The following is a 27,035-nucleotide window of genomic DNA, read 5'->3' as shown; positions in this document are numbered from 1 at the left end:
TGAAGGCAAACTAAATGGCCTCAATCTAACCAGTGTTATCACCAAACAGATGGAAAACCTCACAGAGCTAGAGATACAAAACAGTTATTTCTTAGTTGAAATATATGAACTTTGAAATATGTCAGTTGCCAAGAAATGATAGCTGCAGGAAAAAGGTGACCTTTTAATACTAACCATTGATTCTAGAGTATTTTCAAACAGGCCCAAATTAGGTGAACTAATTGAGCAAATTAGACCTTACCTTTCAAAATCCAAGAAGAATACTAAACAATCAAGAATTTACTAAACACCCAACACTTATGACCACCCAAAAAAGGCCAGTTGAAATCCAGGAGTAGCACCTTTGAGCCGTGTTGATGGTTTTCAAATCCATCACATGAACACCACCTTTACAATAAAATGTAATTTTCAGCAAAATAGTGATCTTATAAGCAATATAATGAAATGATCTTATATAGCTGAACTTTCAAATATCCCCCCAAAAATGTAGGGAAATTCCTGGCAGATATAAAGTAATTTGTCTACTTAAATGACAATTTTCAGACCCAACTTACTTCTTTGTAGCCGAAAATGATACGCCCATCATTGAGAAGGGTGGCCTGAAAAGTGAAACTGCCCAGGTTGTAATTATCCTGCAGATGTACATGGTCCCACTGGACAACTAGTGCTGTGCCTGTGAACCCCAGAGTGGGGGTAGAGAGGCAAAGGGAAGAAAAAAATGTGAGAAAAATATTAACTGACTGTAGGAAAAGTACTTAACTGCAGTTACTTGAAACAAGAACAGTGATTTGTCTCTTTTTAGCAATTTTCAGCCCAGTATCTTGAAATGCCAAAGGTATTACAAATACAAGTTGCAGCTGAAATCCTCTTAAAGGTAGACACCACAGTGCCACAAATAACTACCTCAACTACTCGCACAGAAGTCTGCTAAAGCAAGAGTGGTCAAGTAACTTGTATGGAATTGCACAAGGAGTCAACAATCACTAAAGGTAGGATCCAGCACTCAGAGTTCAGGTGTGCTGCCACAACCACTGCTCTGCAGTGGCTTTTTTTACACTGTATATATATATACCCTGATGGCTTTGAAATGGGAAGTGCTAATAGCATTACCTGTTTAGTAAAAGTTATTATATGAGGAATTCAGATTCTTCCATTAACTATGCATTAATATAAATAGCATTATTTTTTTTCTGCGTGGTGCAAGCCCTTGCTGAGGTTCCACAAGTTGAAAAATATTAGGTGTTGGCAATAAATAAATGTAGTTTAAATTTAAACCACTAAGAATTCATAGATGGGGTAAATATTGAGTCTGGTGTGCAGAGATTTAGTTGCAAGAGGCTCGTTAATATTCATGGAAATTCTCTGGCTGAATATCCACTTATTGCACTAAAAATGTACCCCAAGTGACTTGCATACCCTGTGAGCATGTTTTACAGATGTTGAGGGTTATAGACACATTCAAGCAGCTTGGCTGAAAGACACTTATCACCAAAACTGTTTACTGAAAATGACTTTTTCGTCTTTATATGCCTTCCTCAATACACTTCTGTCTTTGGCACTAATGGGAGTTATGTGCTTTGATTCACAGCACTTTAATTTCATTTCTTCCTGGAGTGTTCAAGGTGGGTCAGTATGCATCCAGCTCAATGCATTTTTGATATATCCTTGAAACATCTTTTGTCACAGATCTTCTGTGCTGTAACTTTCATTAACACATCTTGGCAGGGGACGTCATGAAACTATAAGCATGCAAATTTTTGGTGCATACTGTACTAAGTCCACCACATTATTGTCCCACGTGTCTTTCACGAGTCTAGTACATGCTCATTAATTGTGCACACAGTGCATTTTTCCTTCTCTGACTACATTCATCTACTTTCTGAATATTTATTTGATTGTATTAAATTTCATTTTAAAGGAATTTAAAGGGACTTTTCAAATTATTGGAGCAAAAATAGCCAGAACTTATTACAGAGTGTCTTTGAGTACCTCAGATCTATGTGCATCTCAGAACCCCAAGCTAAAGTATAAAAGTCAGCTGCCTCCAAAACAGTTTTCTCATTCCCAGGGCCTTTCTGTAGATGCGTGTGTACCTAAGTTCCTTGCAGTTAGCTCCATGAGTGAGACTTGGATGGGTCACTACACTCTGTGCTTGCTCACCACAGATGCCACTCTAAAGCAGCGCACTTACCCAGAGGGATAATACAGGGATGAATAAGAAATCAGGAGCTGAAGAGACAACTGGCTCAGTTCCTTTTTATTTGGGGTAAGATAGCAAATTCTTTGTCCTAAAGCACATGGGGTCCAAAAGACCATCATGCCTCACACATGAAGAAGGATCCAAAATCTCAAAGAAGTATTCAACCTTATTATGAAAGCAAAGTGTTACAGCCTGATACACCTGGTATGAAGACTGGAGGTCAGGAATACAATGAGCATTAGCAATGTCTTCCCCAGAATCCTCAGATTCTTTCAGTAAAGATGACAAATCTCAGGCCATTTTAATCACATAGGTTATGTTTTCAAAATATTGATTATAACTGACTTCATGAAACAAATATCTACACATTCAAGGCCTTTAAAATATCTCACAGAGTTTCAAGTATAACACTGCAGTTTGCCTTTTACCCTTTCAATCTTTTGTACAAGGGACTGTTGAGAACTTGCGGTGTAGACAAGTGTATTGGATTCCAATCCTGGGACTCCATGCACACTTCATCATTGACAGGTTTATTAACCTTATACCTGCCCTGCTCCTGTGTATTCTCGCTATTGCATTCCACAAATGCTATTTTCATTTAACTAGTGGGTGAATGGTATTTTCTATATATATTTTGAAGTAACAGGAACTTGAACTTTTATACAAGACAGATTTTTCCTTTTAAAACTGATAAAAGACATTGCTAGTTTGAGTGTATGTACTTTAACATCCAGAATATATCTGTCCAATTAGGAAAAAGCATTCATGACTCTCTAACCATGTTCTAAATTAACTGTTTATGGATGTCTAGCCACATGCTTTATACAGCCTGTGAGTTTAAAAAAAAAAAGAACAAAAAAAAATTTTAAAAAATCTTCAATTTTTCCTTCAAAAATATTTATTTAGGAAAATATGAAGAGCCAAGGGACACAGACACATTCATTTATGAAGGACTACTACATACCATTATCAAAGTATCTGACTGTTGAATTTCTTGACACACTGGGGTCAAAATTTGCCATTAAGGGTGCAATATATTGTGTAGCTGTTAGCATTCGATGCACAACTTCTCCAGTATATATGAAACCTACAATAAAAAAAAAATATTGAGACCATTTCAGTAACTTCTGAAAAGATTTAATAGAATGGCAGGTTGAACTAGGCATTGCCAGAGCATTAAAGGGTCATCTGAGAGAAATTAATCCCATCACCAATTTTACAGTGAATTAAGTAAGAGCTAAAATTTCAGGAAAATGTCTGTGATGGCTGCCAGAAGAACAAGATCCAAGATGAACAATGGAACAATCATTTCAAGAAGCAAGTTTTCATACAGAAATAAAAACAGAGCAAGGAAGAATAACTACAGTTATGGACAAAATGCAGATATATGGCATTATCAAAATAAGCCATTTACCACCATGCATATTCCATAGAGCTTTCTATCCCTTTCAAAAATATGCAATTTGTTTTGTTTTTGCAAACTGTTACCTCTCCAAAAGTTAAGTCTAACCCTTTTTCATATTTCTAGAGACACAGAGTAAGAGACTATTTCAGACAAGAAGAGGTGACAACTTTTTTTAAAAAAAAAGTCAGGTGAAGAGTGGAACAGATGGGATTTTTTCATTATTATAAGCCAAGCAGCATTTCTGCTACATTCTCTGCAGTGTCAGGTCTCACTAGTTTATCCTAGTCATCCCTGAATCCACAGTACTCCTCAGATCAATAGTGGGCTTCTTCCATCAGAAGTGCTCACCCAAAACCTCTTACTGGTTCGGAACTGGAGTTCTTGCTTCAAGGAAGAACAGTCATCTATGGTGAATACAGTAATGCTGCAGTTTTCTTCAGACAAAAGTTCATGTATTTTAATGGCAGGAAACCCCTGCCATTTTAAACTATAAATGGTCTACAAATAAACCTGTATTGTTTAGGTTTGCCAACTCCAATTGACTAATGGGACTAACTTCTTTAGATGCCGCAACCTAAAGACTGACTTAAAAACTTATTTTAGCTTTTGCCTTGCTGGTCAAAACTGACAAACTTTAAGTTGATTGGAGGTACAGATAGATCTTCAAAATGAAGGTTTGCATATTACCTCTCCTCTTAAAGTGTTTATCAGATGGTGCCTTATGCTGAAGTGTTTACTTTTTCTCCTTCTATTGATTTAATGAAGTATATTCCAACAGCAAACACCCGAATAACAACAAGAATATTAGAGTTGGCTGAAAATTTTCTAACAGAAAAAATTCTATTTGGAAGACGTCTCACCAAAATTCAGTTCTTTACTGGCAAATGATAGTATCCACTGCAACAGTATTTATGCTGGTTCGTGTTTTCTTTTCCTTCTTCAGTCATATTGAAAGTCTCTCTTCCTCCATAACCCCTTTTACTGTCAAGCCCAAGAGGTCCTTTCTTCTCATATTTGGTATCATCACAATACAACATAGGATGAAGGAGCATATAAATCTATCCTTAAAACACAATTGTGAAATTCCAGAACTAACCATAAACCTGAACAACTGGAATTACCCTCAAGACAGAAATGCCATTTTCCAGCCAACTCCAGTTAATATATGATATTAAAAATCTGCTAGTGTGCAACTCCACTTTCTTAACAATCGTATCTCCATCCTAACCACTGTGAGATAAGACAGGTTTGTTAAAAGATTTGTTTGATATGATATATGAAATCTCTGACAGCATGAAAAAAATAGGCATTCTTCTACTCCTATCCTCTCCTGAAACATGTTGGCAAATGCTTGCTAACTGTTCACGGAACTAGTTCTAGAAGACATAAGATGCTATAGACAAACAAACAAAAAAGGTTGTTCTTTGGAATCATTTTCCTGCATGGCTGAGAGCAGTTAAGATCAAGTACCATGAAGTTAATTCAAGTGGAGATGATAGGAGACCTAAGAAAAAGCGAGGTGTGGAGAAAATACAACAAAAAATTCAGCTGGAAATATTTGACATTGACAAAGGGGTGAGCTAGGAAGCTATCTGCCTTTGCTTCATTTTAAACATACCTAGATATTAAAACGATACAGTATTTTAATATTTGGACACCTCCTAACTGCTAAATTAATTCTTAGGATAAACTACAACTGTCTTTTTTTGGGGGGGGAGGGGGGAGATTCTTTCAATTAAATATCTAAATACCACTTTTCTCTTTTACTAATTGAAAGGGAGAGAGAAACACCAATTAAAAAAAATAAATCTATCCACACATATTTACAAGTCATGTATAAACCTGAACTTTCAGAATATACAGTTGTGTCCGTAATTTTACTGTATTACTCACCAATTTAGGATAGCCAACAGCCCTGCCACAGTATAGTCCCTGAAATGCATTTTCATTATTTCCTATTTATTGCTGTCTGCTTCTGAAATGTTATTCCTTTGAGAAGTATTCCCTTGTGCTTATTTAGACATTTTAAATACATATCATTTCATAGAATATTTGTGCCATTTATTATCCCTATGGTCATGTGCATACATATCTTAACACAATCTTGGGTAGGTCTATAACCTTGAAACCATTCCTCAAAAATATTTTGAAGACAATATAAACAAAACCTTTGAATCCATATTCATGTATTAGAATTAGCCTAAATTATTCAGTACTTATTCATCCCTTGCACAATGGTCCTATCTTTACACACAGTTTCCCTTTCATGCTTTCATCCCATTTACAGTATAAATGTCACCATTATAACTAATAATGAGGCAGATACAATAGGAAAAGAAAGGACTTAATTGTGCTGGAACACATAACTAAGTAAATCAGCCCAGGTAATTAGTAACCACAGAACGTATTTCCAAGTATTTGCCGGATGCAGCTTTACTTTAGACAAAAATGGAAAGCAGGAGGTGGATGATAGCTGGAAAGCAGGCAGGCCTTGCATGAAGATCATTCTAATGAGAACTCCAGTCATGCGTTGGAAGAACTTGAAAAGAAACACAAATTTCAAATCATCCCACAGATTCAAAGGCTGAAGCCACTGTTGAGCATGGACATTTTATCACTGCCACTACAACTTAAAGAAAGCAGCAAATGTAAAATTAACTTATTCCTGAATGGACTTCTGCAGAAAATTGGCTTACACTATCTGTGACCTAATTTTCTGACAGTGGTAAATGCCCATGGTTGATTCATTTAGTCAAGGAGGAATTTTTCAGACCTGCAATTTCCTGAACCACTTAATCTCTCCTTTGTGGGAGGGGTTGGTAGAGCTCTTTTCCAAAACTTTCCACAAGTACTATACCTAGAAGCATAATATGCTCCTAAATACTGGAATGAAGACAAATAGGAAAGAGCGCTCAGCATTTTGTAAGTTTTATATGTATATATAAATCTAACTAAAACTAAGGATGAACTAATACTAAAGACACTTGTAAATCAAGGAAGGTATACTCCTAGTCCTCATATTGTACAAATGCACACTCACACAAAGAGAAGGGAAAACTCTCTCTGTATATATACAACCACTTAAATATGAAAGCACACTTCCACTTGATGCAGGACCCTGACTTGATTTAAAAATGCATTTTACATCTGAATTTATCCATTCCAAAATATGCTCCGTGTCTGTTGCATTTTAACATATTAGATTTACATATAAGATTTAACATACAAGATTACAACAATCTGCACATAAGTTATCTGTGGTTTCTTTTTTCTGTTCCTAGCTGTGCACAAACTCAGCGTGAACTCATTTCGACAATGTTTGCCAAGTGTGCAGAATAACAGAATACAGGTTCAAAGCAGCACAGGCAATGAGTCCTTTGAAGTTGCTATTGTGCGTCTATAAAGATATGATAGGATATGGGATATCAGGCAACATAAAAATGAAACATAGAATCATACAATCATAGAATGCTTTGGATTGGAAGGCACCTTTACAGGTCATCTAGTCCAACCCCCCTGCAAGAGCACGGACATCTTCAACTAGATCACATTGCTCAGAACCCCATCCAACCTGACCTTGAATGTTTCCAGGGATGGGGCCTCCACTACCTTTCTGGGCAATTTGTTCCAGTGCCTCATCACCCTCATTGTAAAAAATTTCTTTCTTAAATCCAGTCTAACACGTAGGTTGATAACTATCTTCTTCCTTCTAAGACCCTGCATGAACAGGTTACATAAACCTGAGCCTGATTTTATATATGTGACATTATGATAACCTGTTTTTGCACTTTAGCATTTAGCTGAATTAGAACAAAAAACACTTTAGATTATAATTTAATGTCTGATTTAATTTTAAATATCTGAAACAACTGGCCATATCTTAAAGGCATCATACTGAATACAGGGTATAAATGAATTATACTTCTATGTGCTTGTGATGAGTAGGCTCCATTTTGAGAATGTATATTTTAGATGCTCAGTAATTCTTCAAAGCTATTATAACAGTTCAGCCTTTACCTATGTGATGGGTTGACCTTTGCCAGCTGCCACACGCCTACCCAGCTGCTCTCTCACTCCCCTTCCTCAACAGGGGGACAAAATAAGATGAAAAACTTGTGGGTCCAGATAGGAACCCTGTCTAGGGAGAACACTTGCCAATTACTGTCATGGGCAAAACAGAATTGACTTGGGGAAAATTAATTTAATTAATTGCCAGATAAAATAGGTGTGGATAGTGAGAAACAAAGACAAATTAAAACAACACCTTCCCCCCACCCCTCCCTTTTTCCCAGGCTCAACCTCACTCCTTCATTTCCGACTCCTCTACCTCCTTTTCCCCATTGAGCAGTGCAGGGGGATGGGGAATATGGGTTGCAGTCAGTTCATAACACTTCACCTCTATTGCTCCTTCCTCCTCACATTTTTCGCTGCTCCAGTGTAGGTCCTTCCCACGGGCTGCAGTCCTTCAGGATAAACCTGCTCCAGCATGGGTCCTCCACAGGCCATGGTTCCTCCAGGACATTTCCACATTTCCAGTGTGGGGTCCTCCACAGGCTGCAGTGTGGATACCTGCTTCAGCGTAGGCTCTTCCTGGGACTGCAGGGAAATACCTGCTCCAGTCTGGTCTCCTCCACAGGTGCTTTGGTGCCTGGATGACCTCCGCCCCTCCTTCTCTCACCTTGGTGTTCACAGGGTTCTTTCTCATGCTTTTTCCTTCACTCTTGACACTGCTGTGCAACATTTTTTGCCCTTTCTTAAATATGTTTTCCCAGAGGTGCTGCCAGCTTGGCTTATGGGCTCAGCTGCGTCCTGCAGTAGGTCCACTGGAGCTGGCTGTATCCATCTCTGTCTGACACGGGACAGCTGCTCACCTCCTTCTATAGAGGCAGCCACCCCACTACCAAAACCTTGCCATAGACCCCTAATACAACCTAAGACTTAACCTAATATTTTACTTGCTTTATGTATTACCTATTTCATATTTTATTTTATATATCAACTACTTTACCTAATATGCAACAATAACATTATTTATCTGAATGACAAGAATTTCTAGTATCTTGTTAAGAGTTTTTTTATTTTTAGATTACTGATTTTCTAGTAGAAGATAGGTGGAAAGTTGTAGCTGAAACAGAGCACTTAATGTACCAGTCTTACCCTCAGCAATTGCTAGCTCTTGCCCAGGTCAGTTTGCTCCCACTGTATAATACCTTTTGTCTTCTAAAAAGGGAAAAACGTTCTGGCGAAAGAAAATGATCTAGAGAAAAAGAATCATTGTGTCTGCTGAAAAATAACGGTGCTAAATAACAGCAATGAAATAAATTGATGTGGAATTACTCCTTCCAATAGCCATGACATTGCTTTCATAAAAAGCATATAAAATTTTGCTTATTCTCCAAAATGATCTTTATTGGAAACAAACACCTGAAACAATGCTTCTTTCAACCTGAAATACCAAACAATGCATTTGACAAGAATAGGAATAATTGAAACCACTTTGTATAGCTGCCAATAAGCAGTTTGACACAAACCTCAAAACCCCCTGTAATTATCTTTCCCTTCTTTTCATAGTTCTGAAGAATTTGAGAGCTTGACTGAATGGCAAGTAAGTTCCACCAAAGCTCCATAAACCAACTCTACTTATCAGGTGGTTTTACCATCATGGTACAAGTTGGCTCATGTACCTTTTGTACAGCAGCGGTGACGTTTCAGGTACAGACATCAGTATTGCTTTTATGTTCTACAAAGCCTGATGTGTTTTAAAGGTAACTAACTGCTCCCCTTCCACATCGGTTGACATTATCTGCAGTGTGTCAGGGAGTCCCCAGCGAAGGCTTTTTCTGCCAGACAATGTGCCTGAAGATGTTGACTCATAGGGAAGCAAAAGACACATGATGTACATTTTTCTTGAGACAGCTTACTTAATTCCAGATCAGAGAAGTGAAAAGATGATACTTGGAATTTAAGACCAAATGAAGAAATATGCATTTAAAAATCCCCAAACGAACACAGTGGTACAAGAACCTGGAGCTCAAAACAAAGAACAAATCTAACCATCTCATACAAAATATTAAATGTAGAAAGAAATAAGACTGCTTTGGACAAAAAAAGTTCATTTGCTTATCAGGCAGCTAATGTTAAGTAAAACCATATGTTAAAACCCTTAGTAATACAACAAGCTGTGGTTACTTAGCTGGAAAAGGAACTGCCTGCCAGCAGCGGCTGAACAATAAAAGGTTTTGCATGAGAGAGACTGTCACTGGGCAAAGGCAGAGCTGCCATTTGAGTGCACAGTTCAGTGTGGGTTTACTTGAGCGCCCTTGCAGCATATAAACTAGAGGGGAAATAGCAGAGCAGCTTCTGAAAAACAGAACCAGAGGAAAGTGGTTTCCCTTAGAGGGTAGGCTCCAACCCAGATCACCCAAGGGAAAGCCTTGATTTCAGCTTCTATATTCACATACGCAACAAGGTTTGTAGAGATGTAGCAACACACTCTCACACACACCCTGAGATGTCTTGTTGCATAAAGGAATCATTTCTTTCATTTCTCCCTGGTAATTTTCTTACTTAAGCAGGGTGAGAGTACACGACTTCTGCTTCTCATTTTCCTCCCAAACACTCTGAAAACTGTTTGTGCAGCAAAGAGAGAAAACTGCAGAGGAACTGGCAGGAGCTTCCTGGCTCTCTGGCTGCTTCTCTTTTGGTCTCAGCATAAGCAAAGCCTTCTGACAGGCTTTGCCCTGGGGCATTTGGTCGTATCTCATATGACCCCCAAAGCTACCTCAACCGGTAGCAGTGCTTCTACTCCGTCTTTACCATCTTAGACTCAGCACACTGCCCATTTTTGATGGAAACCAGAGTCAGCACAAGTACAGTACTGTACAGATTAAGATTTACCACAGTTTTCACTACTTTACCCCCAACCTCACAATTACATATTTTTGAAAGACTGACATAAAATGGGATATGTTATCTACCTCATCTGAGGATCTACTTCCCCATCCCTGGTGAAGATAGTAGGAGAGAAATTATAAGAGACTTACCTTGGGCTTGTTTAAAAAACCCTCCATAACCAGCTGTGGGGCCAAAGAAGTGTTTAATGCCTGGTTTCTGTCAAGCAGAGTTCGGCATCACTGACCAAGACAAAGATAAGCTGCTCACTACTTAATGGGGGCAAAAAGCCCCTCACATCCTAAAATTGATTCATACGCCATCTTGATGTCTCCAGCTGCCAGAGATACTGTCTCGCCAAAGAAAAAAAATTTAGGAAGTGGATCAAAAATTCTTTCTCTGAGCTCTCCAATTCACTGACTTTGATCATTGGTAATGCAAAAAGGTGCATTCATTTCTCCTGTTAAATTACTATTTGCCAGGACAGTAGGAAAAATAGACCAGAGATAGGGACTGGGAAGTAGGACATGAGAGTTTATATAAACATCTTGTAAGACTGAGGTTCTAATAGTAATTTCAAAAATTAAAATAATTCTCAGACTTAGCACATTCTGAGACAAATATTACTGTATTTGAGTCTACCCAGCAACATCTCAGCATATCTGCATGAGATTAGCCTTAAAGACCATTTCAGCAATTTCTGGATATTCCCATTTGTAAATACAAAGCTGCAAATAAATTAAATAGGCAAATCAGAGTATAGTTTGTTGCTATATGCAGCTAGGAAGCCCAGATTTAGGTAGTGAAATAAGAGCTAGTGAAACATGTCTGCACCCTCTGTAAAGATTACTGGAGTACAGCAACAGCTTTGCCAAAGGCCGGAAGGGAACTGCAGCCTCTGCCCTCAGGGCCAGCCCATGCTGTGTGTGCTCTGTCTCACACACTCTTGTGCTCAAATCACTCCAATACCTTGGTCCAGACCTATTAGTGAGCCCAGCGCAGTGGGCCCAGCTCACAGACATCCCATGTAAGATGTCATATTTGCCAGTCACAAACTAATATGTACCTACGAAAAGAAGGCCCTAAACCAAAAATCAAACCATTAAAATCTTTCACTATGTGAACAGATATTCCTTAATGCACTTTTTCTGTAGTAAAATGGTGGAGAACACATCTATCATTTGGGAAAGCTATGGCCTCGTCTGCCTTCAGCACAAACAACCAAGCTTTCCCCAGGAGGAAGGCCAGAAAATTTTAGGAGTGTTACTTAGGCACACAGAATCATCAGCTGAGATCAATGTAAGATAGAGAACATGAACATAACTCAAGAAAGTATGCATTTGTGTTTTCAAAGTATCAGAGAATTCCAAATTGTTCTACCACTGGAAAATGCCACCTTTTAAGCAACTGGTTCTCATGCAGTCATTCACTTCTAAAAGATTTTTGTAAACAAAGCTTTATTAAAAATTAGCACCTAATAAAATCCTGACATCCTTTTATGCATTAGCCATTCAAGAAAACTCATTTCAATTGCAGCGCACAAAACAATTCATTTGCAAAAACCTCTGCTCTGTTCAAACACGAGAATAAATTATGTTTTGTGCCACATGTAAATGAGACTAGAGAAACTAGACTCCTCCTATAAAAGACTCTTCCACACACATTAACACCTCTCGCTATTCATCTCTTTCTTTTTAATAAATATAACTGTTCTAAGTGGTAGAGAAAGATTCAGCCCTTTTGTTGCAGCTACTCTTTTTCCAGGGTGATAAAACATTACTACTTCAGATGAACCTTCTCATTAGGCTAGAAGACATTTGTTTGGACTGACACTGTATAAACATGTTCTTGAAACAGTTATTACATCAGTTTAATTCCACTCTTTTATTTAATTTAAATTAGTACAATTATAACCAACATCGTAGAAATGAATTGAGAATAAGCAGACCAGCTCCCTAACCAGTAAAAAGCTATTTGAGCTTTATCAACCGGTAAAATTCTCTCTCTGTCTGTAAAGTTGTCACATGTTGTTCCATTTCCAAGTATATTTTCAAAATATTTTTCATCAATTTATGATCATACCTGATACCTCAATTGGGAAAGGTCAGAGCTGCAAGTTTTCTCTTTGGTTGAAAGCCCAGTAGGGTGCTATTTTTTTGTAATTATTTTAATTGGAGCTGCTGAGAACAGCTTCAAAATTTTGACTTGCATTTTATTTTCAGGATGTTTCTTGTTCTCCATCTCGCTGTTTCTGACATACCACTTATTTTCATCTTTTGTTCTTTTTTTCTCTTCAGCAGTAACAGTAAAAACCTGATGAATCTCTTCTCTTTTCTGGAATTAAACTACAAAAGGACTCAAAAGACACTTTTACATTCAGTGGAAAAATGACAAGATGTGTCATGGGAGAAATAAAACATATCAAGAATAGTGTTGCTCACATATTTATTTGGTGAAGCTGACAAATATTGCATAGATGTATAAAGCATAGCCCACAAGACTCTGCACTGTATATTTTTCAACTATGCTAAAATGTGTTTTCCCTGTGTTTTTCCTGATATTTCTCCACCAACTATTTCACAATGAAGCAAATTCAAGAATATGTTATGCTATTAAGCCCCTAAAATATATTGGAATACTGAATTCTATAAACAGATAATGTCATTTACTTTCAAACACTGTCCTATATAGCCATATTAATATTTCTTTGATACTTCACTGAAGTAAGCTTTAAGTAATGTCATTTATCCCCAGATGGCTAATTTATTGTTATGTCTGTGGAAGAATGTTATCATCACTGTAATTGCATGAAGATTACAGTGTAATTAAACAAAAGGATAACAGCAACTCCAGATCCCTCAGACAATCCATAAAAGTTAAATACCTTAATGGGCTTTCAAGATCAGTGTAAAAATGAACCAATCTCTCACGCTATTTTATAATTTTTTTCAGCCTTCTGGGGAAAATGAATTAGAGACAGATTATACGTATTTTTTAGCTTTGCTTTTGCTTGACTAGATTGAATGCACCAACCCATTTCTTCTTTCAATCTGAAAAGTGGTCTATCTGAAAGCTAAACCGCAGAAGGCGTAAGTATAACACTTTCTTAATTGCATAACCTTAAAAGGACTTCTTGTGTGTCTGTGCATGAGAGAAAAAAGAAAAGCTAGCCAGAATCCTCATACTCTTGGCTGTACTGTGTTATCTTATGTAGATATTTAAAGACCAGAAGATTAGTTTTTCACCATTATTTTTCCTGCTGCTTTGTTAATACTGAAAGCATTATCTGGAAAAATTGAGAACATGTAATGTATGTCATTGAGTAAATGCCAGTAAGTTTCCCAGCTTGCTGTAGTTTCCCTGCAGCTCACGGCTGTTGTGAAAAGTATATGATCTGGTGGAATGTAACCCATTCTGATGAATATCCTATTCAAGTCAGCAAAGGGATTTAGGGGATTATATATCATGAAACTCTTCCAGTAGAGGTTTTCCTTCTGACATGCCACAAGACATCTCTTGTCGGGAGGTTGTTAGATACCACTAGGAAGAGTACAGGAGCAAGAGAAGCACTTCAAAGTAAGGACACTGTGATGGACTGCAAAAAACTTGCAAATTTAATTGTAATTTTTAATGACTCTAAATTGTGAATGCTCTCAAGTTCAGGAGAAACAAACCCAAAGGTTATTTAGAGTCTAATGACTTGTATCAGTTCCTGTCTGATCAGGCACATACTTCCCCAGAGAAAATTCTTGGACAGAGGCATGAAATACAGTATCTACTCAGTGAGATGCCGCCATGTGATAGCTCCCAAGTGCCTCTCAGCTCTGGCCAAACAAAGACCAGCGCGGTTCCTAGACAGGCCGGAACCAGAGAAAAGAGGTTGGTGGGAGGATTATCTCACTTGGGCTGAATATCTTGGCAGCTGTGTCATTGCAGTAACCTTGGCACTGCTAAATCCTAGAATGAGGCCTGAATAGAGCTGTTGGGGGAAATCGAATTTTCCAGTCTATTTCTGATATAAGTATCTCTTCCACTGGTTGGGTAAAACATCCTCATGCCTGAACAGCTCTTGTCATCAGTAAAAAAGTTTGGATGGAACTGAAGAAAATGGTCTGTTAATGTTTGAAAACATTAAATAAAAAATGGTTCATCTTTGAATCAAACTGTTGTAATATCAATACAGATTTTTTTTTCCTTTTGCTGCTGTGTCTCTCTCCTCCTATACTGCCACAGAGTCTAATAAAAATAACTATCGTAAGCTTTTCTGCTTGCCCTGTTTATTTTCCTCTTCCTGCTACCTTTTAAAGCTAGTTCTTACCTGGATAAATCACATGAAATGTGAGTCACATGAATCATGTGGATTTCATGAAAAATGAAAGACTTTCAGATTATGATGAAATCATTATTCTCCAAAGTTTCAAAAAATTCAGTAAGGAGAAGAATAATAGAGTTTAGAAAAATGCTGAATGCCATCAAACTGGGTTGTAATTCATTTTATGGAAGTTTGTAACAAAAAGAAAACAGTGTCGCAGAAGAGGAAAAGATTATTTTTTAAATTTTAAAAAGTCTGCTTAAAATTCATGCATAACAGAAAGAAACTCTGCTGAATGTCTGGTTCCTACTGTAGTAAATCAGTGTTGTTTGAAATATAACCTTGGGATTATTAGGTATTAGATTAATTCCACACCCATTATATAATGCTATTATATTACTTCTATTAATCCTTCCTAAACTACTAAAGCTAATCCTATGTATATAATATTCACATCTATCCATGTAAAACAACATCCAAGAGTGTGTCAGGGAACACTGCAGAGGCTAGCATGCATCACTAGAGAAGTTTCAGAGAAGCCATCAAATTCCATTTCACCTGTATATATAAAAACTAACACTGAAATAGCATGGCATGAAGAAGTTTTTTATGCTAGCAGGAAGTTTTTCAGAAGGGAATTTAGCTCTCTGTTCTTCTACTGCCAGCATCCTTCCATAGCTATGTGCTCTCCAGTTCCTTCTTTGCCCACCACATTTGTTTGTGCTGGACACAGAGTTCAGAGGGGAGGCTGTATGGGTTTGCCTCAAGCAGGACTAGTCAGCAGTGAACATACAGGTCAAAACAAGATAGAAGCTGGTAGACGTTTGTGAGAGACTGAAAGAGTTAGTGTCTCGTTGAATTTAAGTGATGGAGAATGTTGTATAACATTGTCCGTCTCACAACTCCAGTACTACTGCACTCTACTACTGCTCTCTACTACTACTACACTCACAACGCCAGTACTACTATAGAGGCAGCACAGGCCAAAATGAAAGAAATTGCCGACCAGGCTGCCAAACTATTTCAATCACTCCAACCGAGAGACTGGTTTGACGGGCATGCACCCGGATCCTGGTTCGCTGGGCATGCACCCGGATCCTGGTTCGCTTCCCTCCTACAATCCTGGAGACTCACGGGGTGGGGGAAATGGTTAATGCAAATTGAAATAACCCTGTTGGCTGGATTTCTGTTCCTAATGACTGGCATAGCTGTTGTTCAATGTATGATTATCTGTCTGCTTGCTTCTGCTTTCATTCTCTTTTCTCCTGCTGTTCACTATGTTCATATCACTCCTTGGAAGACGAAATCAAGGACCCTCCGCCAACTCTCGTTGAAAATGTATGAAAATGACAATGTTTGAGCCACAGGGTGGTGTGAGAGACTGAAAGAGTTAATGTCTCAAACATTGTGGCAAGGCGAGGCGCTATTTGCATGGCGACGGCAGGTCGGTGAGCACGGGGTGGGGGAGAGTGAGAGCGGGAAGTGCGGGACGTGGAGAGGACATCGGAGGATGCGCGGTTCTGGGTTCCGCCGGACCTTACTGTCTATGACCAGAGGTCACACAGAGTTGATCTGAGGAAGGGGCTTACGACCACCCGAGAGACCCCTCACGACCACCCCCCTCCCCCAGCGCCTGTGCAGAAGATTGAGAACTTTCTAGAACAAGAACCATGTAAGTCCTGAAGGGCTGTACCTGGAGGCGGGGATTAGTTTATAAAAGACAGGCCCTCCAGGGAACTGCGCACACGCCCACCACTGGAGGATCGCCACGTCTGTCATCGTCATCGTGGGATCCAAGGGTGGTGATACTTTCTCTTTCCTCCTCTCTTTTCTTTTCCTTTTCTCGCTTCTCTCTTCCTCTACTCTTCCAATATATGTAAGTTTGGGACAAATTGTGACAGGTTGCCCGGAAAATAGCTCCATTGCCAAATCACCTCTGTTCGTTCGTTGAGCTTGCCAGTTCGTTAAGTTTGTCCATTTGTTGAATTCGCCAGTTAATAAAGTTGCTGGCCAGACTGTTCCTCTGAGTCATTGTTGTGACTCTACCGACCACGCGGCTCTGCCGAGCAGAGATTGGCCTTTGTTGGTACACAAACCCTTGGGGAATCAAAAAGATTCACCCATCTCGCAACCCACCAAGTGGGACGAGACAACGTTCATGTACAACTTGGGCTTTAGGGGAACAAGGTCATGTGTGTCTATTCAGAAACGTGTTCTTATTCACACATGTTTCTCAGTTAAAGTTCGGGCATACATAAGCATATTACCCTGGTCTCTAGTTCAACTCAGCATCCCGTGCAAGACGACCCCTCTAATGCAGCCCTTGTAAGGGAAAGTAGACGGCTCTGCCCCTTTCCATGCCTTCACCCTCATGACCAGAACTGGATACACCACTCATCAGACCTCACTGGACAATTTTGTGAACTACTGGGGGGTAATGCTTTGGATGAGGAATCTCTATCCTGGGTCAAAAAATAAATAAAACCCAAACCAAACGTTTTTGACCAAGATCAGTTTGGTGGTCTAACTCTTACTGCACTAGACAAAGGTTGTGTGGGCAGGGGGGGTGGGGTGGGGCTGGTGAGCTGAAGAGGAAAGGACAGCAAGCAGGGAAACCGATACTCAACCAGAATTTTAACGGGTACACTGTATCCTGAAGGTGAAGCCGCCAATTTTGGTCTCCTCCTTTCTTTGCCTCCTTTCTCTACTCATTACCTCACTATCACTTTGGGCCACCCTCTTCAGTTGTGGAGTGAATCTATGAAAACATCTGGCTTAGAGCAACACAAGCAGAACAAACCAGAGAACAGGCAAAAATCTAAGTGGGGAAAAACTAGAATATATTAGTCTCAGTGTTTAGAGTTTGGGATGAAGTCACATTAGCTCTGGTATCATCAGTAATTCCCTTTTGTTTCCTCTCTTTTGCTGCATTAGTTTACATTAAAGCAAATTACGTTACATGAAAGAGCTGTATTCATCTGTACTTCAAAGCAAGCAAAAAAATCTTCTGCAAACCGGTGGGGAAATGGACTGATTTCCCTTCGATAAAGGCAAATATTGCCCGGATAAAGTGTTCCTTTGTTATGTTTAAGTTTTTACAGAATTTCAATACAAAACACCTTAATGAGAAATATGGATATTCATATACGATTTAGTAATAGATGATGGGGATAGGAAGAGCAAAATGTCTTTCTCAGTGTCAGTTAATACAGGAAGATATTCGCTCAGATCCAGAAAGATGAAATTATCTCTCTAAGAGAGTACCTTAACTTAAGGTCCCACAAAGGTGACAGGAAAATCTGTAGTGTCAAACTGGGTAATTATGCTCTCTCTTCAGATTAATTCTTTTAATCAGAGAAAAAGCTTTTCCGTATCTTCATGTTAGGACAGGACCTGTTCTGTATCACAGTTCCACCAAATCCAAGGTTTTAATAATCTGATCAAAAAGACTGAATGGCAAAAAAATATTCAATATCAGTTTGAACGAACTGATGACAAACTTCTGCCCTGGGAAGCATGCTAGCCTCAACTTTGAACACAAAGATTGCAGTAGAAGTAACAGCAGTATGGTTGTAACTTTAAAAATAGTGTTTGTGTGTGTGAATAAGGGCTCTAAAGGGAAAAGTGAAATGATTTCTTTTATGGTCATGAAAAGAAAAAAAGTAAAAATCTTTGGTTCCAATTCAAATCATGTTTTTAAAATGTGTGTTGTCCCTTGAAGAAACAACCTCGGCAGGGGTGAGCCTGTGTTGGAGTTGTGCATGCAGAGGTTTAGGAGCACAAGGGAATTAATCCTTCCCTCTGAAGACTTCAGACCTGTAATAAAACATCTGTTCCATGCAGTCAGAGTGTGGAAATGGGCCATAGCTGGGCAGTTGGTGGCATGTAGCTGTTCAGAGTTCGCTTTTCATAGGCATAAAAAGTCAACAGTAGGAAGGTGATTTGCCTGCAATCACTGCAAGCCCCTTCAGTAAATACAGTTCTGCCAAGATTCATGGCTCTATTTGTTAATACATTTTTAACAGGTTGAAGTGTAGAGTCACCAGTGGGATGCACATGTGATGATTAGCCTGTCTGTGGATCTCTGGACACTTTATTGTACACTAGGGTTAGCCCTGCTAGGTAGATGCCTTTTATGAGTAAATTCTATCCCAATGCCTTGAAGCAAAAGAGAGTGTGTGCTAATACAAGTGTGAAAATGGGTTTGCGTTTCTATGCCTCAGTATAATACATACAGAAACACACATGGTTCATGTCTTTCAGACATTTGCAAATGACTGGAAGGGTCACCCTTCATAAATTCAGTATGCCATGCTACATGATCTGAAAAAACCTCTGATTGAATGACTCAGATTGCAAATGTTTTGTATAGTCTTCTAACAATCACCTGATGATCTTAGATATGATGACTGGAGGAAGAGTCCTAAGAAGTAAAAAGAAAATGCCTTTAGACTAAACTAGACCAAAAATTAATTTTAAAAAGGCTGAGATCCTAAGTTACAATATTGTTCTACTTTGTGGAAGACGTATCATGCAACACACACTTCACTCTGATGGTAAATGTTGGTCATTTAATCATATGGTAAATTACAAGCAGCAGTAGGATATCTGTGGTAAATACCATGTAATTACAGGGTACATAAACAGTGATCCCTGCCTCCTAAACCAAAGTGCAGGTTACAACATAATTATGTTTAGACTTACTAAAAGTAATCATCACATGTGGCTGGGTGGTATTTGCCAAGAAAAAGCCATTTAGGTTCTGCTCAAAGAAAACATACTCATTTCTTTCAACATTAGGAGCTGGTGAAGCATAACTGTAGCCCCATGACTCATCACCCATCCAAAAGATAAAAGTTATGGCAGGAAATCTAGAAGACTACTTTTAATATATGAAGCCTTAGGCAGACATTAGCTGTAATGAGGATAAGGCTGTTTCACCATGCTGCGGTGGAAAATGTCTATATGCTGCATAAGACACAATAGGCTGCTCTTCCCATCAGATGACAGCTATAGAAGAGTGGTGACAAGTTTTTCCATGAGCATTTTACCCACTTCATTTTGAATGAATAACAAAATGGAGAGTATGGATTAAACCGTCAAGATGCAAGAAGAAAATCTTGCCTCCCTTGAAATCTCAGAAGGCAAAATACAGTCTTGTTCACATTCTGTTATTTTTTTAATAAATGAAGTTCCTGAAAGATTAAATTCAGGAAGCATGCACAGGCAGATGCAGGAACAAAACTGCTTTCAGCTACCACCTGCACTCACAGTTGTTTTCATTGTTGGTCATGAATGGCAGCAGAGGAAAAATGGAGAAACTATGAATTTTTTTACTTCATTCAGCTTGTACAAAAAAATGCAGATTCTATTTATTTCCCTTGCAAGTGTATAGACATATGGCTTGGTATCCTTCTGGCTGCTGTCATGGCTGCCATGGCTTCATTAGGGAACTCATTATTACCTTTACTTTTGTCCAAATTTTATACCCAAAAACTGCTACTTTCACAAGTTGCCATCAGTATGGCAACTCATTCATGGCTATGGAATTGTCTTTCCCGCATGCCACACCAAGTCAATAACAAGACAATAGGAATAAAAGCTGGCATTTCTGTCAGTTGGAGTTTGAGCAAGAGGGATGTGGACTGGATTTAAAAGATTGTAGGCCAGGCAAGGAGGCAGACATGAATATCACCTCCCAGTGGCTCAAAACAAAACAAGGTGGTGCTGCACACATTGCAGCACACTCAGCGATAATGAGTGGAAAAAAGCAACAGCTTGGAGATACAATCCTCTGGAACTTACTCCTTCAGACTGATATTAGGAAAGCTTACAAGGAGAAAAAAAAAACCACAAACCAACAAGGTAAGGTCATACAGATATTACAACAGACTAGGAGTTCCTCACGTTTCTTGAGCAAACTGCCTCTTGACTTCGCAATATCAGTTTCTGAAAAGAATTTTTCCCACACAACCCATATTACTGGGTGTCACCTTTGCTCTCTCAGGAGGAAGTTTAAAAGGTTTATTTGTAATATTGTTATTTATTTGTCCTGTGCACAGCACTGTTGGAATATGTGTTATATATACCTGTTTACAGACATAGCTATCCTCGTGACAGTGAGAATTGACTTATTGCATAAAATAGAAAATATTAAAAAAAATAAGGTGACTTCTGTCAAATTATATACAAAAGTTGAAGCCATATTTACCCGTATGTCAGATTTCAGTGATCAAACAAAACAGTGAACCAAGAGATAGAAAAGCTAATTGAGTACATTCTAAAATATTCCTTCTTTGAGGAACAATTATTTGTTCAGAGTACATGATTCCATTTGGTAAGGTGCATGTATCATTATTTCTTAATAGAGGAAAAGAAATAATATCTTTTTCCACCACAGGATTTTATGATCTTTGTCAACAAATTAAGAACAAGGCAGCAGGAAAAGATTTCAAATGTTCACCCTGAGTATATAGTTTGGGGCACTTAGACAACAAAGAAAACTGTCAAAGCTGAACATCAGTACTATTTATTCTTTGAAAATCTGCCTACACAACTGGGTGTCCATCATCTTTGGTTTGGGGACTCAGTTGTAATGGTCAGTCCTCACCATTACATGACACCATGCTCTCCAGCAACATCTGGACCACCTGATTTTAAAAGCCACAGACCATTCCCCTTCAAGGACATTGCAGAGCATTCAGCAATTCTCTCTTGGATGTTTTTGTTCTGATGGGACTGCAATGATTTCATTAGCATGGGAAAGTAATATATGAGAATCAAATACAAATGTAGATAGAAGCACCTAGAAATGTTCTTATTTTGTGCTTGAATGTGGTGGGAATGGAACAGGAAGAAAAGAGGGGTGGTTTGGGCATATGTAACTAACTTCTTCAGGGAAAACTAAACCCACAATTTTGGCCTTTGGCTACAACTTTGAGCAGGAGTTTAATGCTTACAAGGTTTGTAAAGTTGGTGTTTATTTGCATCCTTGTAAACACTGCTTGCTGGGATAGCTTAAAACACCCATACAGATTTCACTTCACCTGCTCTCTGTCTCTGTGCGTAGCAGTTGCAGGGTGTATTCAGCCACTTCTTATTTGGAATTTTAATAGCTTTCAGAGCATGGACACTTTGCAGTAGTTTCTGAGAGAAGGCCGTTTGGATCTTATCATAGCATTGATAAACAATGCATGCACTGAAGATAATAATAAGATTGGGAAAAGTAGACATGGCTGCAGGGGAGAGCTGGGCTCTATACAGACAAGACAATTGAGGAGCACGCTGAAGCCTTGAGTAGCTGTATCAATCAACCTAAAGGACAGAGAGGCACAAAAGTTTTCTGCCTCTTGGCAGAAAAGCCAGAGCTGTGAGAGTGGTGAGAAGTTTGGATATTACCAGGAGATACGCTAAAGCAAGAATTCTGCAGACAAATTTTCTGATCCCAGACCTCCAAATAGTGTTCTTACATCCTGGGGAAAAAACATGGAATAAGCCCTGGTATATCAGGCAAAACTTTAGAGCAAAGGCTAGCTTCAAGAGGATTCAGAGGATGACGACTATCACGCGAAAGGAGTCACTAGGCAGAAGGGAGATGTTAACTGAGTACTCAGGGCTTCTTCCACACTTGGCTGTTCTGCAAAAGTCACAGGACTCAGTGGGCCACCACTGGACCAGGAGATTCTCCCCTCCCATGCCAGTCATACTGAACTTCAGCTCCCTTGCCCCATCATGGACCAAAGAGTTTGTGCCTCTGCATCTGTCGTGCCATAAGGGCTTGTATAAGAATTGCAGTGCATAACATGACCTAGGTCTTTCCCCAGAAGAGTCTCTAGCCTGGGAACCCACTCGTCTGGACATAGTTATTTTACATCTTCCCTGGATACTCTCTCTGGCTTATCAGGCCAATACTTGATGGTTACAATTTTTTAAAATTCACTGTGGACATACAAATACATAAAAACAATCATAATTTTTTCTGACCAGAAATACATTTGGTAAAATGAAGCAAGGACAAACCAGCTTGTACCCTCTAGCCACGTGTATATGTAGTGCAAGTCATAGCTAGCTGTAACTAAGATTTTGTAACTGAGTCTATGTAAAGGCCCCCCGGAGATTTGATTCATCTGGAAGTGTAAAGAAGCGACAGCTAGTACAAAGGGTAGCTGTGTTTGGCTATTGCCTTCCCACCCTGGTACTATCTGTTCCCTTTTAATCATGCAAACATTATACAAGACAATTCAGAAAAACAGCATCCTGATAAGGAGTCAGATCCAGCTTCATCTGTATTCTGCTGACATAGGTCAATCGCTACAGCAGCAAGTAGTGAAGTTGTAGTGATTCCTGACATTGCCAGAGCACAGCTTTCTGAGCTCAGTGACTGCTTGTGAGGAAGGCAACACCACAAATTTCAAGAGCAGCACAGTGACTTTGTTGATCTTAACACACCTAGCATCATGTGCATCCTGACTTACTTGTATAGTATCAGTCAGGAAGGAGTTGTGGAAGATAAGGATGCCATGCAACTTCCTACATCAGTCAAAGTGACAGAAGGAAAACTTTGAGTGTGATTTACACTGGCATACAATGTGATAGAATAATATTTTTTCTTGGCAGAGAAGATAATGGTTGGGACATGTCCGATCAACGGGACCAACACACTGAGAAAGCAATCAAGTCAAACACACTATGATCACCTCCATATCTATTACTTAGTGATAATACTGGACTAGAGGGCTGAGGGATAGCATCTCCTGAACTACACTGGTGCTTGTTGCCTCTTTTGCACTAAACTATCTGGCTCAGGAAAAGGCAGTTTCCAAATGGTCCCATCAACTCTCTTCTCCCGTCACCTGAAACACTGCATAAGAGGCAAGTTCAACAGGGATTTTCAAGAACATTCATATTTGTGTCCCTAAATTCTCTCTTCGCTGCCCATCTTCCTCTATTTGCAGATGAACTTTAACTACAGCTTGTTACTCTTTGCACAAACTCTGCCATTATGCAGAATGGGCAACACTTCAAAAAAATCACTGCTGAGGATTTCTATCAGTGTGACTGGTGTGACTTACATTGATTCTACCTGTGTGTCCTCAAGCAAATAACGTAAGATGCCAACTAAGACCAGTGAAGCTCTCAATGCTAGCAGTTTGGTACAGGTATACCATAGTATGTGTGCAACTATGTACAGACCCATGGTGTTGCTGTTGCTCTTCCTTCTGCAGCAGGAAAAGGCTGAAACAGGACTGCTCTGGCAGTGCCCAAATTCAAATAGCAGTCACCAGAGCACCATGGCTCATTGCTTTCTCTGAAGCTGTTTGCTGACATGATGGTTGGTATCAGAAGTGAAAGCTTTCCCCTTCCTACCTTCTTGGGGAAACTGCCTTGAAATCCCCATCACAGAACAGGACTGCCTTCCCTTTGTGTACAGTATGAATGGCTGGCACCAGACGCTTGGCTTACACCAAAATAAAAGCCCACTGTATGTTTTTAACCTTGAAAGAGGTTGTCACCAATCTGACACTAATCTTCATGCCACAGTCTTTTTGCCTCCAAGACTAGACTTGCACTTCCCCACTGAAATTCAACTTCTCAGTTCTTTAGCTTGTTTAATGAACACACCAAGGTGATGTAAACCCACATCTTCATCCAACATACTGTCCCCAACCACTTTACCTGCTTTCAGATCCCTCCTACAAAGCGACTGAAAGCTAAGCCAGCAAAAATACCAAAAGAAAAGCTTCATCACTCCACTTCACTGTATGGCAGCACAAGCACTTCTGCTATCGCAAGGACAGTGCCCTAAAGGTAGCAGGCAGGGTCAGTGGAGAGTGAAACTCTTTCTTTTGTTGTCTGTGCAGGCTTATGCCAATTGAAAGTCTTTGTGAACTTCCAGCCTTAGACAAGTCAGTATGATTAATGTTACTTTGAAAATCTCCTGAGCTTTCAATTTCCACTTGAGACTCTAAGTGGGCTAATCTACTCCCTCTCAAACTTCTAAAGCTTCTGGCCTAAATTGAATCTAACAAAAATTTGTACTTCTGTAAGTGTAAAGTGTAAACCGCCTAGTTAGACTTTACCTTTTTCCTCAGTTCTAAGATGGAGATGACTGAATGGAACTCAACTTCCTGAACTGAAATCACATGCCTGCAGGTCTGGGACAGCTAAAAACCCTTTCTCAACAGTGACTGAAAGATGCTTCTGACAGTAGAAGAGACATGCCCTAGAGATAGATCTTTTTCTCATTTGCAAATACACAGATTCAGTGATGAAGCATGAGGAAGCAATCACTTGGTAACAAAATTCTGGACCTGAATGTTTAGCACTAGATCAGCCACAAAATAAGCCAGTAAAAAAAAAAAAAAAAAAAAAAAAGGAATATTATGATTATAACAAGATACTTAAAAACACTGAACCAGAAAACTTAGAAAGGATCATAAATCTGTCTTTCAATAGGTATGTTTCTCTATGGCAGAAGATACATTGGGTCTTAAGAAATCATAGCCCCACATTTTATTTCAGCTTTTGAAGACTCATTAAACCCCACCATGTTGAAACCAATGGCTTATAAATTTGATTTAAATGAATGAGAAGCCATTTCTCAATAGAAAAAATGCAGCCATGCCTCTTTAATTCTAGTCACTTACATAAACTATAAAAACAGTAGAACGACTAAGCTCCATTAAAAATACCTATTGAAATAAGACTCATGAATCCACAAGATGGAATCACAAAAAAGAAGGAACTCAACTATCCAATTTATGTTAAGTATCAAAACTAAATTTTAATGCAGTTTTTAATATACTTGTGAAAATTATGTTTCATAAAATAAATACACATTATTTACAGTGAAGCCTATAAGAAAGCCATGCATTTTATGACTAAATGTAATGCTTCAGTTATTCAACAAAGGCTGGTAACACAATCAAATGAAAAGCCCTAAAGGGTTGAATATTCTACCAGTTGCACAGATGGCTTTTCATATTTAGCAAATTATAAAAGTGTTTAAGGGCTTGAGACTGCGAAGGCTTGAAGTACCATCAATACCTATTGAGTTCAGTCAATATTTAGGGTGCTCACAGTGTACAAAAGGGCTAATGGTTTTGACAGTAAGTGTTTTTCCACCTATACATTTTTTATAACAAAGGATAATGCCTATCTCTACAGCTCCTGCCAATATTACCATGGTATTCAGGAAAAGTCTACAGCTACCATTCAGCCACACATGGAACATAGTATTGGAAACTAGATTTAAGCTTCTACACACTTAAGTTACTACCTTAAAGGTCTGCATGGATATCTAAGAGCACCGATTCAGGGTGACCCTTCAGCCCTAATGTGACATTCACATGCAGTCCTCTTGGCAGTCAAATATCTCCTGCAGCACAAGTGGCTGAATGCCATAGACAGTGTTTCCCATTTCATTGAACAGCCTTGTAGAAAAGAAGAATTCAGCCATGCCTAGGGACTTTTCTGTCTCAGGCTGCTTCCAGGCCTTCCATCCAACCACAAGAAAAAAAATTGTATCTACATCTCTGGCAGATGGAAATCATACATTCACCTAAGCATGGGAGAAGAAATCTTTGCACACTTGCCACTAGCTGCTCTCACAGCACCTTTCCAGATTGCAGAGGGAGAAGGAGCCTGCTCTGAGGAGGGAATCCTATTGCAGAGGTTGAAGCATCTATCCAAGAAGGCTAAATTAGGTGCTCAGAATTGCCTCTTTCATTCCATTGACTACATAAGCAAATATGTGTCTTAATTCAAAGAGTGCTCCATCTCTCCTGTTCCATCTTTCCTTCCATCTTTAGAGACAGAAGGAGAGTTTTTATTGCACAATGGTTATTGCTTCTTTAAAAATTACAATACCAAAAAGAATCTTTTGTCCGCTATATTTAATAGAAGATCTATAAAGCTCAAATCATATATCTACATTTTAGGTAGAAAAGATATCTTGTAAAAATTTTTTTCAGTCAAGTTTATACTATTGCTAGCTAGACAACAACTCTACAATGCCACTGATACATTCTTTCTTTCTCTCTAAGTATTTATTGAAAGGAGCAAGCAGAGACCATATTTAAAAGAATCAATACAGAAAAGACAATAAAGGTGGTGGGCTAATTTGGGCAGAGGGATGGTGCTTCCTCTCTAGAATTAAAAATGACAAATGGTTTTTCTTACTTCATCTTGCTTCCTAAAGCTGGCTATTTTTCATACAGACTGCACTA

At 38.9% G+C, this 27,035-nt stretch overlaps 1 protein-coding gene across 1 annotated transcript in view; it reads right to left on the bottom strand.

Annotated features, from left to right (window-relative positions):
- The window catches only part of PLXDC2 (plexin domain containing 2), a 283,218-nt gene that overhangs the window by 76,717 nt on the left and 179,466 nt on the right, over positions 1–27,035 (bottom strand). Inside the window, exons 5-6 of the mRNA XM_072854412.1 lie at positions 3,165–3,287; positions 555–673 (exon numbers count right to left, since the gene is read on the bottom strand). Coding sequence (XP_072710513.1) covers positions 555–673; positions 3,165–3,287 — 242 coding nt within the window. The remainder of the gene's footprint in view (positions 1–554; positions 674–3,164; positions 3,288–27,035) is intronic.

Source organism: Ciconia boyciana, chromosome 2 (genome assembly GCF_034638445.1).
Source record: "Ciconia boyciana chromosome 2, ASM3463844v1, whole genome shotgun sequence".
Lineage (NCBI taxonomy): Eukaryota > Metazoa > Chordata > Aves > Ciconiiformes > Ciconiidae > Ciconia > Ciconia boyciana.
This window is presented reverse-complemented; position numbering and strand designations above follow the sequence as displayed.